Source organism: Zootoca vivipara, chromosome 3, assembly GCF_965207765.1.
Source record: "Zootoca vivipara chromosome 3, rZooViv2.hap1.1, whole genome shotgun sequence".
In the NCBI taxonomy this organism is placed as follows: domain Eukaryota; kingdom Metazoa; phylum Chordata; class Lepidosauria; order Squamata; family Lacertidae; genus Zootoca; species Zootoca vivipara.
This window is the reverse complement of record NC_142586.1, coordinates 53,391,526-53,405,342: the sequence shown is the minus strand read 5'-3', so window position 1 is coordinate 53,405,342 and position 13,817 is coordinate 53,391,526. Positions and strand designations below refer to the sequence as shown.

The following is a 13,817-nucleotide window of genomic DNA, read 5'->3' as shown; positions in this document are numbered from 1 at the left end:
CTTCTCAAAAAAAGAAGCATCCTTTTTTATTTAAGGACCTCTTTCTCCCTTTGTTGCCATTACAGTGCCCCCTCCATTGTTTTATTTCTGGAAGCTCCATGCACGTTCTTATTGTCTCATTATAAATTGATGGTGCATTGTTACTATTCTCTGAAGAACTAAATCTAGGATCTGAGAGTTTATTCTCAAGGCAGGGTGAGAATAATGCAACAACTGTCCTCTGCTGTCTGCCAGAAGCTTTTGCAAGAAGGGAGAAAGGGCTGCCTAAAATCCCAAATTCATCAGACTCCTCCCTCACCAGTCATTCTCTTGTGATAAGGAATATTGCTAAAGTTCAAAGGAAAGTTATTTTTATCAGGAAAATCTTGCTGAGGAAGCATTTTCCCAAGCAGTTTCTGAAGATTTTAAAATGTCTTTAATGCCAAAATTGGGGTGGGGGTGGAACAGCAGCAATATCAGTGTAAGCTAGTGGCTGTCTGTGGGTGTTACAGTCATACCACAGTTTAAGTACGCCTTGGTTTGAGTACTTTCAGTTTAAGTACTCCGCGGACCCGTCTGGAACAGATGAATCCACTTTCCATTACTTTCAGTGGGAAAGTTTGCTTCAGGTTAAATACGCTTCAGTTTAAGTACTCTGTGGACCCGTCTGGAATGGATTAATCCACTTTCCATTACTTTCAATGGGAAAGTTCGCTTCAGGTTAAGTACAGACTTCCGGAACCAATTGTGTACTTAAACCGAGGTACCACTGTAATTCTGTGTGGCAGGCCATGAGCTAGCAGTGTTTGAAAATGCAGATTTCCCTGAAAAGATACACTTACTAAAGAAACATTGTTGCTAATTCACCATCTTGAAGCTAAACTAATTTCTAATGACAACCACCACCACCAATGCAGAATAGGTTAGATTTATAAAACACACGAGGGCAACCTACTTCCTGTGGCCCTCACAGACACTGTCTCAACAGCTGATTGGGGAACTGAATGAGAGCGAAGGCAAGTGAGGGAGTTGTTAAACAAACAAACAAATAACTCAATCTGTATACCACCCTTCATCTGTGGAACTCAGGGCAGTTCACAACATTAAATTACAATATTGTAGTTAGCACGTTGTGTCTGTTTGCACACCCATGAGAGTGTGTGTCTGTCCATCTGTGTGTGTGCTTGTGTATGTGTAAGGCAGAGGGAGGGTGCAGGTGTACATGTCGTCATGTGCATTAGTTTCTGGAATAAAAATGCTTATGATTGTACTGCAAGTCACTTTTCCTCAATGTGTTAGACATCACAGGTCCTATGAGTGTGTGTTTTCAAGTTAGACACCATTCTTTGGTGTTCCCCTCTAAGATATACCTGTATGTATATCTCATATAAATGAATGTATGTAATAAAATATTTTATATGTATATTTCAGATACATGAATATATTGGTGTTATTATTTCTAGCAATTCCCAAAGAGAAACCTGAAAAGCCAGAGAAGCCTGAGAGACCCGAGAAGCCAGAGAAAGCTAAGAAACCTGAAAAGCCAGAGAAAGTAGAAAAACCTGGGAAAAGGGAAATCTCTAAAGGTAAGTGGTTAGTTGAGGGACTTAGCTGCAGTGCATACTTGCCCATGTACTTCTGCACAGGAGAAATTATTGTGAGTGAGCAAAATGGTCCCTCTTCAGATGACAATGGGTGTGGCTTCAAAATGTGGTAAGCCAGTCCTGCTGTGCTTGGTGGTCCTCCTGTACATTTTGCCGAGTGGGGCCCTGGATGCCTGCACCAGGCTCTTGCCCTGTGGGCACCAATAATGATAACGTGATGACCTTAACCACAGGAACACAGCTGCTATAAATAAAAGATTGCTATGACCCAAATTCCAACACAGTGACCTGGTTCACACAACACAATACAGTGGTACTTTGGGTTAAGAACTTAATTTGTTCTGGAGGTCCGTCCTTAACCTGAAACTGTTCTTAACCTGAGGTACCACTTTAGCTAATGGGGCCTCCCGCTGCTGCTCTGCCGCCACTGCGCAATTTCTGTTCTCATCCTGAAGCAAAGTTCTTAACCCGAGGTACCTTTTCTGGTTTAGCAGAGTTTGTAACCTGAAGCGTCTGTAACCTGAAGCGTCTGTAACCCGAGGTACCACTGTAAGCCAAACTATAACTTTCTGCGAATGTGCAGGCTCTCAGAGAAGGGCTCACATTTGCTTTGCTCCTTCCTGGTATTTCTTACTCCTGTGTTGAGCTAAGCCAAAGTTTGCCTTAGCATGTTATCTGAACCTAAGCATGTGGTTACACTCTCTCCTTGCTAACCATATGCTGCACCCAAGATTCGTTCCTGACTACAACTTGTGGTTAGCAAGGAAAGAGCTCAGCATGTCAACCGAACCTGGGCTTGTGGTCAGCAAGCTTAAGCATGAGCCTAGGTTTGGACAACACACTAGGCCTAGCCTTGGCTTAGCTCAGCATGGCACATGAGAAAAAAAGACTGGAGAAAGCAGGTGTGAGCTCCCTTCTGGGCACCCACATGTGTGTGCCACTCTGGTATGCCCTGACCTGGTTTATCATGTTTTGCAGGTCACGCCAGTGAGAAAGTGTTTTAGTCTTTCTTGGCCGATGTGCCAGAGAGTGCAGTTCTTCACTGTGCCAATGGCACTACTGAGATTCCTGTGAAAGCCACACTATTGTGTACTTTCATTTGACTCAGCAGAGAGGAAGCAATATCTGGTTTTAATTTCCAGTCAAGTGAAGTGCTTCAGAAGCGGGTGTAAAAACAATAACCAGAATAAAATTGGAGGGTAATTAGCTGCCTCCACAAACATCCGTCATTTGCTTGGTTGGAACAAGCGCTCACATTCCTGCATGCTTTGCAATAATCATACTGTTAATCAAGGCCAGAGACGGAGTCGGCCCTCCTCTCTTGCTTTTGCTTTGATGTGAAGATAACACACCCCGAGCTAGCCTATTTTATGTGGTATAGTTGGACAAAGCAGTTCTGTATCAACTTGCTATTCTCTTAAAGTCCTAGACCCCAGCAAAGCCGCTCACTGATAATAGTTTTCATTGAAAATGGCATGCTATTTTTCACCACCATAATGCCGCAGTGTACAGGATCATTCATTAATGAAAACACTTATTGACATTTTGAACTGCTTCCCTGAATCAGGATCTGACTGAAATTGATTTAAGTCATTTGAGACTATGTCTACTACTGTGCTGCTCCCCCGCCTCCTGTTGCATTTGCTTTTCAAGCATCTACCCTAGGCTTCCAGTGCTCTACGGCAAGCAGGCAAAATAAACCTCTTATTCTGAAGGAGTGAGTAGGGAGGGATATATAAATAAGCAAAATAGAGATTTTTACATAACGCTCCATCTCTTGCAATTATCAGTTGCAGGCCTTGATACCTAAATCCTAGTGATGTCAGTGTGGTCATCCCCATTCTAATCCACAAAAGTTGCTGGCCAACAACCCCTTTTTGCTTTCCTGCTTAGACAATTGAAAATGAAAATGGGAACAACTCTTGGGGACAGCTCAGTTGGTAGAGCATGAGATTCTCGATCTCAGGGTTGTGGGTTTGAGCCCCACATTGGGTAAAAGATTCCTGCATTGCTGGGTGTTGGACTAGATGACCCTCATGGTTCTTTCCAATACTGCAAGTCTATGATTCTTTTCAGGCTTATAAAATCTTCCCTGACTGGTCATTTGGACTAGATCTTTACTTGCTAAAGGTAGCCAGACTGGGAAATACATGAATGCCCATTTCCCCTGAAAGCACTGGACCAGGGTTTAGGACATTTCCGCCATTTTTAGAGGTGATTTGTTATTGTTACTGCATAGTAGAAAAAGCTCAAATGACATTCTTATGCAAGCGGTTCAGGGCCGAAATAGACATGATGCTAAATGTGCAAATGCATTTAATGCGTTTTTTATTTCAAGACAACAGCTGTGGTGGTGGGTTGCAGGGCCATGAACATGGAACATGGGGAAGTGTAGTAATCTTCCACCCACAATATGGGCCTGATGAAAACCGCCTCCCCTGAAGGCCATAGAGACATAAGAAGAGCCAAAGGCCCATTTAGTCTAGCATCCTCTTCTCACAATAGTCAACCTGATGCCTATAGGGAGCCATATGCAGAACCTGAGCGCAGCACACTCTCCTGATAATCCTGGGAGGGACGTTTATGTAGGCACTCATGGGAGAGATTTCCTCCTGTGCTTAAATAGTGGTGTGTGTGTGTGTGTGTGTGTGTGTGTGTGTGTGTTCATCAAGACCATGACGCTACATCTGTTTTGGCCCTCAGCCAGTTTTTCTTGGCACTCTTAGCACCCACACCTGCCAGTTTTATATTATGGGGTTTGTATGTGTGTGTTTTAGTAGCTGAGCAAATTTTTTTAAAAAAATAAATGCTGTGGATATACTTTAAAAATTAAAACGAGCTGTCAGTAGTTAATTTTGTCAGGAAAATAGATACTAGAAGCCAGTGCATTGTGAAAAATGGCAATGATAATTAGCTTTTCCCATATTAAACAAACAAACAAACAGCAGGTCAACCAGTAATAGATAGGAGATAGGAACAAATTTCCCTATGCTTTGCTGCTGTGCTGTAGCCATTCATTTAAATGGGATTCCCCCAGCAAGCATGCCTGAGTTTCATTGAAATAAAGGGAAGGTAAGAGGCAGCAGTTCCAGGGGGGTGGGGGTGGGATGCTATCTGTCCTCAGCTTAGTCTGAAAGCCCCATTGTGCTATGGTGCCATTTGGCCAAGATGCTGTTTTTATATCTTGTACCTAAATATGCTTGTCCTTTTGTAGCGATACACAAAGAAAAGCCCGAAAGACATGAAAAGCCCGAAAAGAAAGAAAAGCCTGACAGGAGCGGCAAACCTGAACGACCTGAAAAAGTGGGGAAAGCCAAAGGTAATCGCTGCTTTTCATGAATTCTGCTGTATAAAGAGCAACTCAAGAGTTCTGACTCATATAATAAACCTCCAGGGATATGGAGAGATGATGTCCTACTTTGAGAGGAAGCTCTACTTTTGCCAGAGGGGGGGGGGCAGTTATGATCCACCAGCCACTAAAGGGTCTTTCTCTTGAAAAAGGTAGGCAAACCTATCATGTTGTCCCATGGGAAGATAAATACTGTTGTGAGTTTGGAGGATCAGGGAGTTAGGCCTGAGACCCACCTAATTTCTGGATCCAGCAAAGATTCAATTGTTGGAATTGCCAGGCCATACATAGGGGTAGTAGTCCCTTATGTATGGCTCATTAGGGAAGCAACAGAAGTGGCTTTGGGCCAGAGGGCAAATGGGTAGGCCCTCCCTCCCTCACCTGGCTGTTGGTGAGAAGGAAAAAGGCATGTGTTTGAGCTAAAAGCTAGAAACAGGCTTCAGGCAGAAGCCAGAGAGTGAGAGAGTGAGAGCCATGCCTGGTTTCTGCTGGAATCCAAGGCTATGACTATAGCAGAAACAGGACCTTCTTGGGGTGTTAATGTTGCAAGCCATCGTAGGCTCAGGTTGTATATCTGTGTAAAAAACCCCGTATCCTAATGACACCACAGTATTTGCTGTCCCTCATTCTGAGGAAACCAGACCTTGAGTAAGTGCCTGGAATCCCTGGAATTTCACACTGTTGGGAGATTGGGGAGGAGTGAAACAATGCCATTGTGTGACAGTCTAGCCAGGGCAAAACTCAAGCCATTTTGCTGCCTGGGGAAAAGGGTAAGTTGGTGCCTCTTCCCATTCCATGAACAAAAGTCAACCGAACGATATTTATTTTTACATTTACATCTTACCTTTCCTCAAAGGAGCTCAATGTGGCATGCATGCTTCTTCCCCTTCCCAATTTTATCCTCACAACTATCCTGTGAGGTAGGTTAGACTGAGAGGTAGTGACTGGCCCAAGGTCACCCCGTGAGCCTCTTGGCTATATGAGGATTTGAACCCCAGTCTCCCAGATTCTAGTCCAACATTCTAATCAATAAAAATAAAAATAATAACAATAATTTTATCATTTGTACCCCGCCTATCTAACTGGATTGCTGACTGACATCTACTGAATGATCTATGATTTCCACCTCATTAGCTTTTTGCAAACTTCCTTTCCTCCTGAGACACCTTCCAACCTTGTATACTTCAGGGGTCAGCAAACTTTTTCAGCAGGGGGCTGGTCGGACCTTGTGGCTGGTCGGACTATTTTTTGGGGGGTGGGGAATGAACGAATTCCTATGCCCCACAAATAACCCAGAGATGCATTTTAAATAAAAGGACACATTCTACTCATGTAAAAACATGCTGATTCCTAGACTGTCCACAGGCCAGATTGAGAAGGCGATTGGGCCGGATCCGGCCCCCGGGCCTTAGTTTGCCTACCGATGCGCCAGAGTGTGCTACAAGGCTGCTGAACAGGGACACTCTTCCTATCAGCTGGCAACAGGATTTCCTGTGGCTGTGAACCTCATCTGTATGAATGACTGTTGATGGTGGCAGACCTTCCCAAGTTACTCCCTATTCTATATGGGGATCAAGCCACAATGCTGCTATAGTCATAGCCTTGGATTCCAGCAGAAACCAGGCATGGCTCCCACTCTCTGGCTTCTGCCTGAAGCCTGTTTCTAGCTTTTAGTTCACACACATGCCTTTTTCCTTCTCACCAACAACCAGGTGAGGGAGGGAGGGTCTACCCATTTGCCCTCTGGCACAAAGTTGTTTTCAGATTTAAAAATTCATATGTGCAAAACCTAAAACTTTATCTGATTAGTTTCAAGCTTTCAAAATTAGGGGAAGGCCGGTGAGGTTAAAAAATATATATGAAACACTGTTTTTAATTAAATAAGATAATGAGCCAGCCTGGTTTCAACAGTGGCAGTAGATGGGGAGGGGGGAAATGCTAATTAATTTAGTGATTGCCGAATTGTTTATAGATAAGTGTTATGTAAAATGTTAACTGCCTTGTTCTTTAGGGATTTGAGTAACAAATTACAAGTTTTCAATGCATGGCCATACTGTCAATCATTTTTAGGTGCATGGCTTCATGGGCATACCTCGCATTGGCTCAGAAAAGTAAAAGCACTTTTATCTACATATAGCTAGAATTGTATCTTATTGACCAAAGGCCCAATGCACCAAGAGTGCTTCCTGCACAAGTGCCATTCATTGGAATGAATGGGAATTATGGCAGAGAATGATTTGAGCTGATTCCTCAGCTTCAGATCTCCATCTGGAAAATGGAAATGATGATGAAGCTATTCCCATGAGTATTTTCAAGATTCATGGGATAGGGAAATGATACCTGTTCTAAGATTCAGGTGGGGTAACTTGTCCAATGTTATGTTACGTGATTCCACACAAATCACGGTGTACCTGTTATATGACTATTCCATGAAATTGTCATGAAAACACAGTGCTCTCCCAGGCACAGAATCCACTCGTGCTCTACTTTCAAGGTTGATGGATGATAATTAAAGAAAAACTAATTACATTGTATTTGCCTGAAAAGGAAATGACTTGCTTAAGGCAAGTGGACATGTGGTATTTGCAGGAGCACTTATGGTCATTTTTCATTTTAGCTTATCGAATTTAAACTTTCCTTCCAGCATAATCGTGTTTCAGTATTTGCAGTGGTCAGATGGGGTTACAGTTCATACCCTGCAGGGAATGAGATTATCGATTGACAAAACAGCTATTGTCTGAAATAACTTCAGTGGATAAACCAGGGTTTAAAAGGATTTCCAGTTCTCATTATCAGTGTCTGTGTGGCACAGGCATATGTGATAATCCATATTTATGTTGTGTTGAGCTTTAATTTCTGGTTGTTTCAAATATCCCTCTCTGCTGAAAAGAAGTTCAAATGTATGACTGCAGTCAAACAGAGGTCTAAAGATGAGCTGTAGCTGAGCCTATATACATAGTTTAAATTCTGAAATCTCTCTCCTTGGGGAGATTTCAGGTTAGATTGCAATCACTGAATCCACACCCCCAATGCCCTCCTGAACAGCTAATTGGTGGGATTTGGTTGGTTGGTTTGTTTTTAAAAGTATGTGAACGCATTCCTGGCTGTTTGCCATTGTATAGAGTGTATAACGTAGACCCAACTACACATGTGGATTTTCATAGGTGATATGTAAAATGTAAATAGAATTGTACCCAATTAAATTAGAGTAGACCCACTGAAATAACTGGATTTCACTTGCTATTTTTTGTATAAGTGCTGTATCGTGTCTGTTCCTTTTTAGAACCTCCCAAAGAGAAACCTGCTAAGGAAGAAAAGCCTAAGAAGAAAGCAGTGCCTTCCCCAAAAGGTAATGCTCATTATATTTCATGGAGAAGTGGCCCTACCATGAGGCACAGTGAAAATGCCTTACATCAGGCAGTGAATTTTGGGTGTCATTAAGTGTGGTGGAATGGAAGGCAAGAAGGCTTGGTCCATGGTGCCCAATTCATGTGCAGCTTCCAATTCATGTGCAACTTCCCAGTAGTTGTCATTTTGTTCACCAGTGGCTCCCATTTTGTATTTTCTGCCCTAGGCACCATCATGGATTTAACACTTTTGGTTTGGTGTACTTAGTGTTGTGTTTTGATGAAGAACTATTAATCCCTTCATTACTCACATTTCTCTATTATGGTCAAATGTCCTGGGGCACCTTAAAGTGTAACAAATTTGTTTTGCAATAACCTTCCCTGGGCTTGTGTTCGTTTTAGAGCAGCTGCATGACATTTGTCCATATCTCACAGGCAGCCACACACACCCCCAGTACTAATGCATAGCATATCCATTTCATGAAATGCTGCTTCTTAGGAAACACAGGGAATATTCAGAGTTTTCTGGTAGTATCCTGTGGGTATAGTATAAGAGGCAGTTGTTGTCCTTTCCCTTACCTTACCCCTTCAAAATTGGTTCCAGGGATGTGTTTCTAACAAAGCTTTTCTACCTGTGTATCAGTTTTCTGTTTAGTGAGGATCAGGATGTTTTTGGGGTTGTTTACCATCTCTTTGTTTGTGACTTTCATAGCATCTAAAAATAGGAGTTCATTTTCCCTCTTTTATTTACTGCACCAACTTTTTCATTCCAGCAGATTATGTGTGTTTCTGTCACTGACAGTTTCACTTCTTTTTACAGCAAGGCGAGGAAAGATGCCTGGATAAGATGCTACTATCTCAAAATTACCACACACATTCTAGGGTAGTAGGCTGTGAGGAGGAGGATGACTTCTATTCTTCATTTTTCTGTTCTATTTTTAGATTTACTTTGATAGAAGAAAAGCTTTAGGTTTTCTCATCAATCTAATTTTCTTCCAGCCTTTATATGTATGATTGGTAAAGTTTGTGATGGACAAACCCTGTTACAAATGGGATAAAATTATTTATTTAAGTTTGCAGCCGCCCCTTTTCATAATTTCCTGGGAGTAAGGGAGGGGGAGTTCACATTTTAATGAGAACCTACCTAATTTGCACTTTCCAAAACAATACACAAACTGAAACACAGCTATCCTTCAAAACTTGTACTTGCAATGCAGTTCTTCAAAACTTGTGCATGCAATGTAGTTCTCTTGTAGAAAAATGGATATATTAAAAGAAAATGCACATAAAAATGCACATGTGAGTGAAAATATTATGGGAAATTATTTGTAAAAACTGTACATTAGACAAAATTGCATATAAAATTAGGAGAATTATGCACCTAAATGCTGATGGTTTTCCATTCTGATGAATTTACATGGGACTTTTCACATGTGTGTTTTTGTAGCAGGGGAGCACAAACCGTTGTGGAAATTTAAGGGAACTTAAGATGGGTGTGACAGAGAGAAACTGTCCATCTCTACCTGGGAATTGTTCCAACTGAACAATGAGACTTAGTCTGAGTAGACATGTCTAGAATTATGTTACATGGCATGTTTCCTGAAGTCAGCATGGCACAGAGAATAAGACAGATTTTAAAAACAATGTAATACTAATTTTAAAATAAGAAACAATATAATTAAGAACAAGGGCAACTACAGGTTTATAAAGACTCTGCAGTTTATCAAAAAACCCAGATTAGCTGCCAATATTACTTGAACTAGACAACTCTTGCAACCTTTACATGTCCTCTGACTTCAACAGGTTATTCCATAGGCTCAGGACAATTTCAATAAAAGCTCTGCTCTTGGAAGCTGATGTTCTAACTTCATAAAGTGAAGGCATGTGTTGAACAGGATAGGTAATCCCTAAAATATTTCAGTTCCAGACCATGAATGCTTTGAAGCAGGGGTGGGGGACATGTGGACCTCCGGATGTTGCTAGACTTCAACACCCACCAGCCACAACCAGCACAGTCAGGAATTATGGAAACTGTGGTCCAGCAACATCTGGAAGGCCACAGGTTCGCCACCACACCTTCTTTAAAGATACATTCCAGCATCTTGAACTGGGCCCAGACAACCAATGCAATCACTACAATGTTGGTTGAATATGCAGACACCTCCCAATATCATCAGGATGTGGGCATTTTGTATCAGTAGCAGTTTCTGAGTTGCCTTTATGGGCAACACCACACAGACTTTATTCATCTGTCCTGGAGGTTGCAAAAGCATGCAACAAAGTACCCATTTCCAAGAAGGGCCTGCAAAACTTACTGCTGGCCATCAGAGCAACCAGCTTTTCCAGGAGTAGAGACTGACCCTAGATTCAAAATATGTTCTGATGGTGATACTTCCATTTCATCCAGAACATGCATGCTAACACCCTCCAAGGTCTATGCAATCTCCACTGGCATTACTTCTCCTTTCTCTGAATTCAACTCTAGGTTATTCGCCCTCACACCTTTGACCTCCATTTCCACACATAGGTTTTAGGATGGAGGCAAAAGCTCAAACATCCTTAGTTAATTAGATATGGTGATACCCAACCTCCTTAAAAGCTCCACCATCCTCTAGTGATGGGTGAATTCCCCTAAGCTTGATTCATAAATGGGTCACCAATTTAAGAATATTTGAAAAATAGAATATTATTGACTCATAATGTCTCTGTATGACATGGTTTTACTTTTTTTTTTTTACATTTTTGTTCAAGTTTTGGGTGCAAAATGCTTCTCAAAGATGGATAAGCAAATACCTCAAAGGGAGATTTTCAAGGCTTTTAGTGACTATTGGCAAAGCCCAGAAAACTCCAGAGCCTTAGAGGATAGGGAGAAACCGTGGAGTCAGTGAGCTTATTTGACCTAGCTCTGAGAAACTCTTCAGCCAAATCATAGCATTTATTTTCCAAAGTCTTTTCTATTCATTCTCTCTCACTCTCTAGCCTACATTTGCTTGACCTTTTCAGATAATGGTGGGGCCCAAGCTATCTTCTTCGAGACTCAGTGTTAAATTGAATTTAAATGTATGTTCCGCTTCTGATGAAGTGTATGAGAAAACAACTTACCTTTGCTCATGCAATAGAACTCCATGTCACCTGTAATTTGCACTGGTGCTATGCTGAAAATTTCTCCCCACTATTTTTTGACCATTCTCCAGCAATTAATCATCTTATGGTTGGGATGCATGTTTGTGTGTGCAGGTTTTCACTTACCAGTACCTTAGTTGCAGAGTGGCCAGAAGTTGTTGGTTTTTTAGAAGTTGTTGGTTTTTCTCTGACGGTGTGCACTGTTCAGCCTTCCTGAGTGTCCCCATTTCCTGAAAATCCTGTGACATCCTGGGCTTTCCTTTATACACATGAAGGTGGATAGGGTGCCAACTGTGTGTCTGATATTTTTTTAAAAAATTGCAGTCTTCTTGAAGAAATCAGTTCTTTTAAAGAAATCAGTGCAGAAAGATTTATTTTTTAAAGATGAAATCAGCAAGTACACTGATCTCAGGCACTCAGAAGCCATCTTCCCAGCTTCTAATGCTTTGATTAAAGCTTGAAGAATAAATTTTCCCTATGTGGCTTCTTCAGACCAGGAGTAAAAACACACACCACCCACAGCCACCTTACAATGATGAGGTGAGCTCAACTCCATATGCCCTTAAATTGTAAAGTGCCCTAAGAAAGAGGCAGAAAAAAATGGGAACTCCTTTTGCACAGGAAAAAAGGTTTTGAGAAATTGGAGGAAAGGTTTCAGCACAGCACTAATTTGCATTTGCCATGTGCTCTGAGCTACTGTTGAATATAATGCAACGTGAAAAGATGAACATGATAATAATGTAGTTGAAACCCCATAAGAAAAATAAATATGTCCTGTGTAATGCTCCTGGTATTGCTAGTGGAAATAAGAATTTTTTAAAGCTATTCTAATTGTGAAAGTTATGCCACAGTCATTTAAATCTGATTCCTATAAAATATGGATTAATTTTAACAGCACAGTTTTGAAAAATGATAAGACGTCACTTTTGCATTTAAAAGGAAACTAATTGTAAACTGATTCATTGTCAGTTCTATAAGTGTACTGTACATGTCTGCGTGCACCAAAATCCTTGATGAAGTTTAGATAGAATAAGCTTTCAAAAAAAACAAGAAATCAATATATCTATAGGCATGGGTCTCCCAGTCTGTGTCAATTACTTTTTCCCTTTCAAAAGTAAGTTAATGTGCTTGTCTTTATAGCAACTTTGGGGGGAAATTGTTTTTAAAAAATATTTCAGAAATAACAGAATAGGTGGAACTTGAACAAGAAAAAAAGGAGGGGAAGTTGCTCTGAAAGATATTTCCTTTCCTTATTCTTCAATATGTCAGGGAGTTTGTTGAGAATAATTAAAATTCTTTGGGGACTATTTTTCTTTTTTTTAAATACAAATAACAACATGCAACTCACAAAATCAACGGTAAACTATAAATCAGCATGGACAATAAGAGCTACTGCAAATACATTTCTTGCAGACAAGAAGAGCATAAAGGTTGAAGACAAGGCTAAGAAGGATGTGAAGGAAAGAAAACCAGAACCCAAGGCACCCGAAAGAGTGAAACATAAGGAAACCAAAGCAGAGGTAGTTGCGCCTGCCAAAGTCAAAGCAAAGGAAGAGACAGCACTGGTGGTTACAGAAAAGTCTGAGAAGAAAGGTAAACAATGCTAGCAGACAGCAGCAGAGGACCTCTGAAGTGCATGGGTAAAGAAATTCAGACAGTGAATTAAAAGTAGTCCAGATACATACACGTACTCCTAAAAAAAGGAGAGAGTTACCCCTAACACATGAGAATGAAAACTGATAAGAATGCATTGGATTCTAGCACATCTGAAATGAAAATGAAACCAAAATGCCTGGGAAGGCTAATGTGTTGCTCCTCTATCGGTTCTTTCTGCAATCCACATGTTTCTTTACGGAACACATCTTCCATTCCTAAGGGTTTCCCAATATAAGACCGAAGAGGTGAAAGGCTTTAGTCTTAGCTGAAAGAAGGAGCTATGTCATCAGTCCATCTATATAATATTCCACTCTCTTAAGATTTGTGGGTCTCCTTGCTCCTCCTGAACTGTTTCACCAGCATGAGTGACAGACATCTCCTTGACTCCCCTATGAGGAAAGGTTATGGCATTTGGAGCTTTTTAGTTCAGAGAAAAGGCGAATAAGTGGGGACATGACAGAGGTCAACAAAATTATGTATGATGTAGAGAAAGTTGGGTAAGGAGAAGTTTTTTCTCTGTCTCTCCTAATACAAGAAGTCAGGGACATCCAAGGAAGCTGAATATTGGAAGATTCAGGATGGATAAAATATAGTTGAACTATGAAATTTGCTCCCACAAGAGGTAGTGATCTCCACTAACTTGGATGGCTTTAAAAGAGGATTAGACAAATTCATGGAGCATGGGGCAATCCGTGACTGCTAGTCACAGTGGCTATGTTCTAGCTCTGCTGTTAGAGGCAGTGTGTGCCTCTGAATGCC

General features: G+C 41.2%; 1 protein-coding gene across 50 annotated transcripts in view; it reads left to right on the top strand.

The window, feature by feature from the left end:
* The window catches only part of TRDN (triadin), a 165,881-nt gene that overhangs the window by 49,360 nt on the left and 102,704 nt on the right, over positions 1–13,817 (top strand). For 38 of the 50 annotated variants that reach the window (XR_015948960.1, XR_015948959.1, XR_004692212.3 and 35 more), the window contains 4 exons: positions 1,443–1,565; positions 4,798–4,902; positions 8,216–8,281; positions 12,816–12,995. Coding sequence is in view for 47 of the 50 variants with exons in the window: in XM_088666076.1 (XP_088522202.1) it covers positions 1,443–1,565; positions 4,798–4,902; positions 8,216–8,281; positions 12,816–12,995 (474 nt within the window). In the remaining 3 variants the exon portion in view is untranslated. The remainder of the gene's footprint in view (positions 1–1,442; positions 1,566–4,797; positions 4,903–8,215; positions 8,282–12,815; positions 12,996–13,817) is intronic. The other 12 variants (XM_088666093.1, XM_088666091.1, XM_088666094.1 and 9 more) reach the window with 1 other exon arrangement.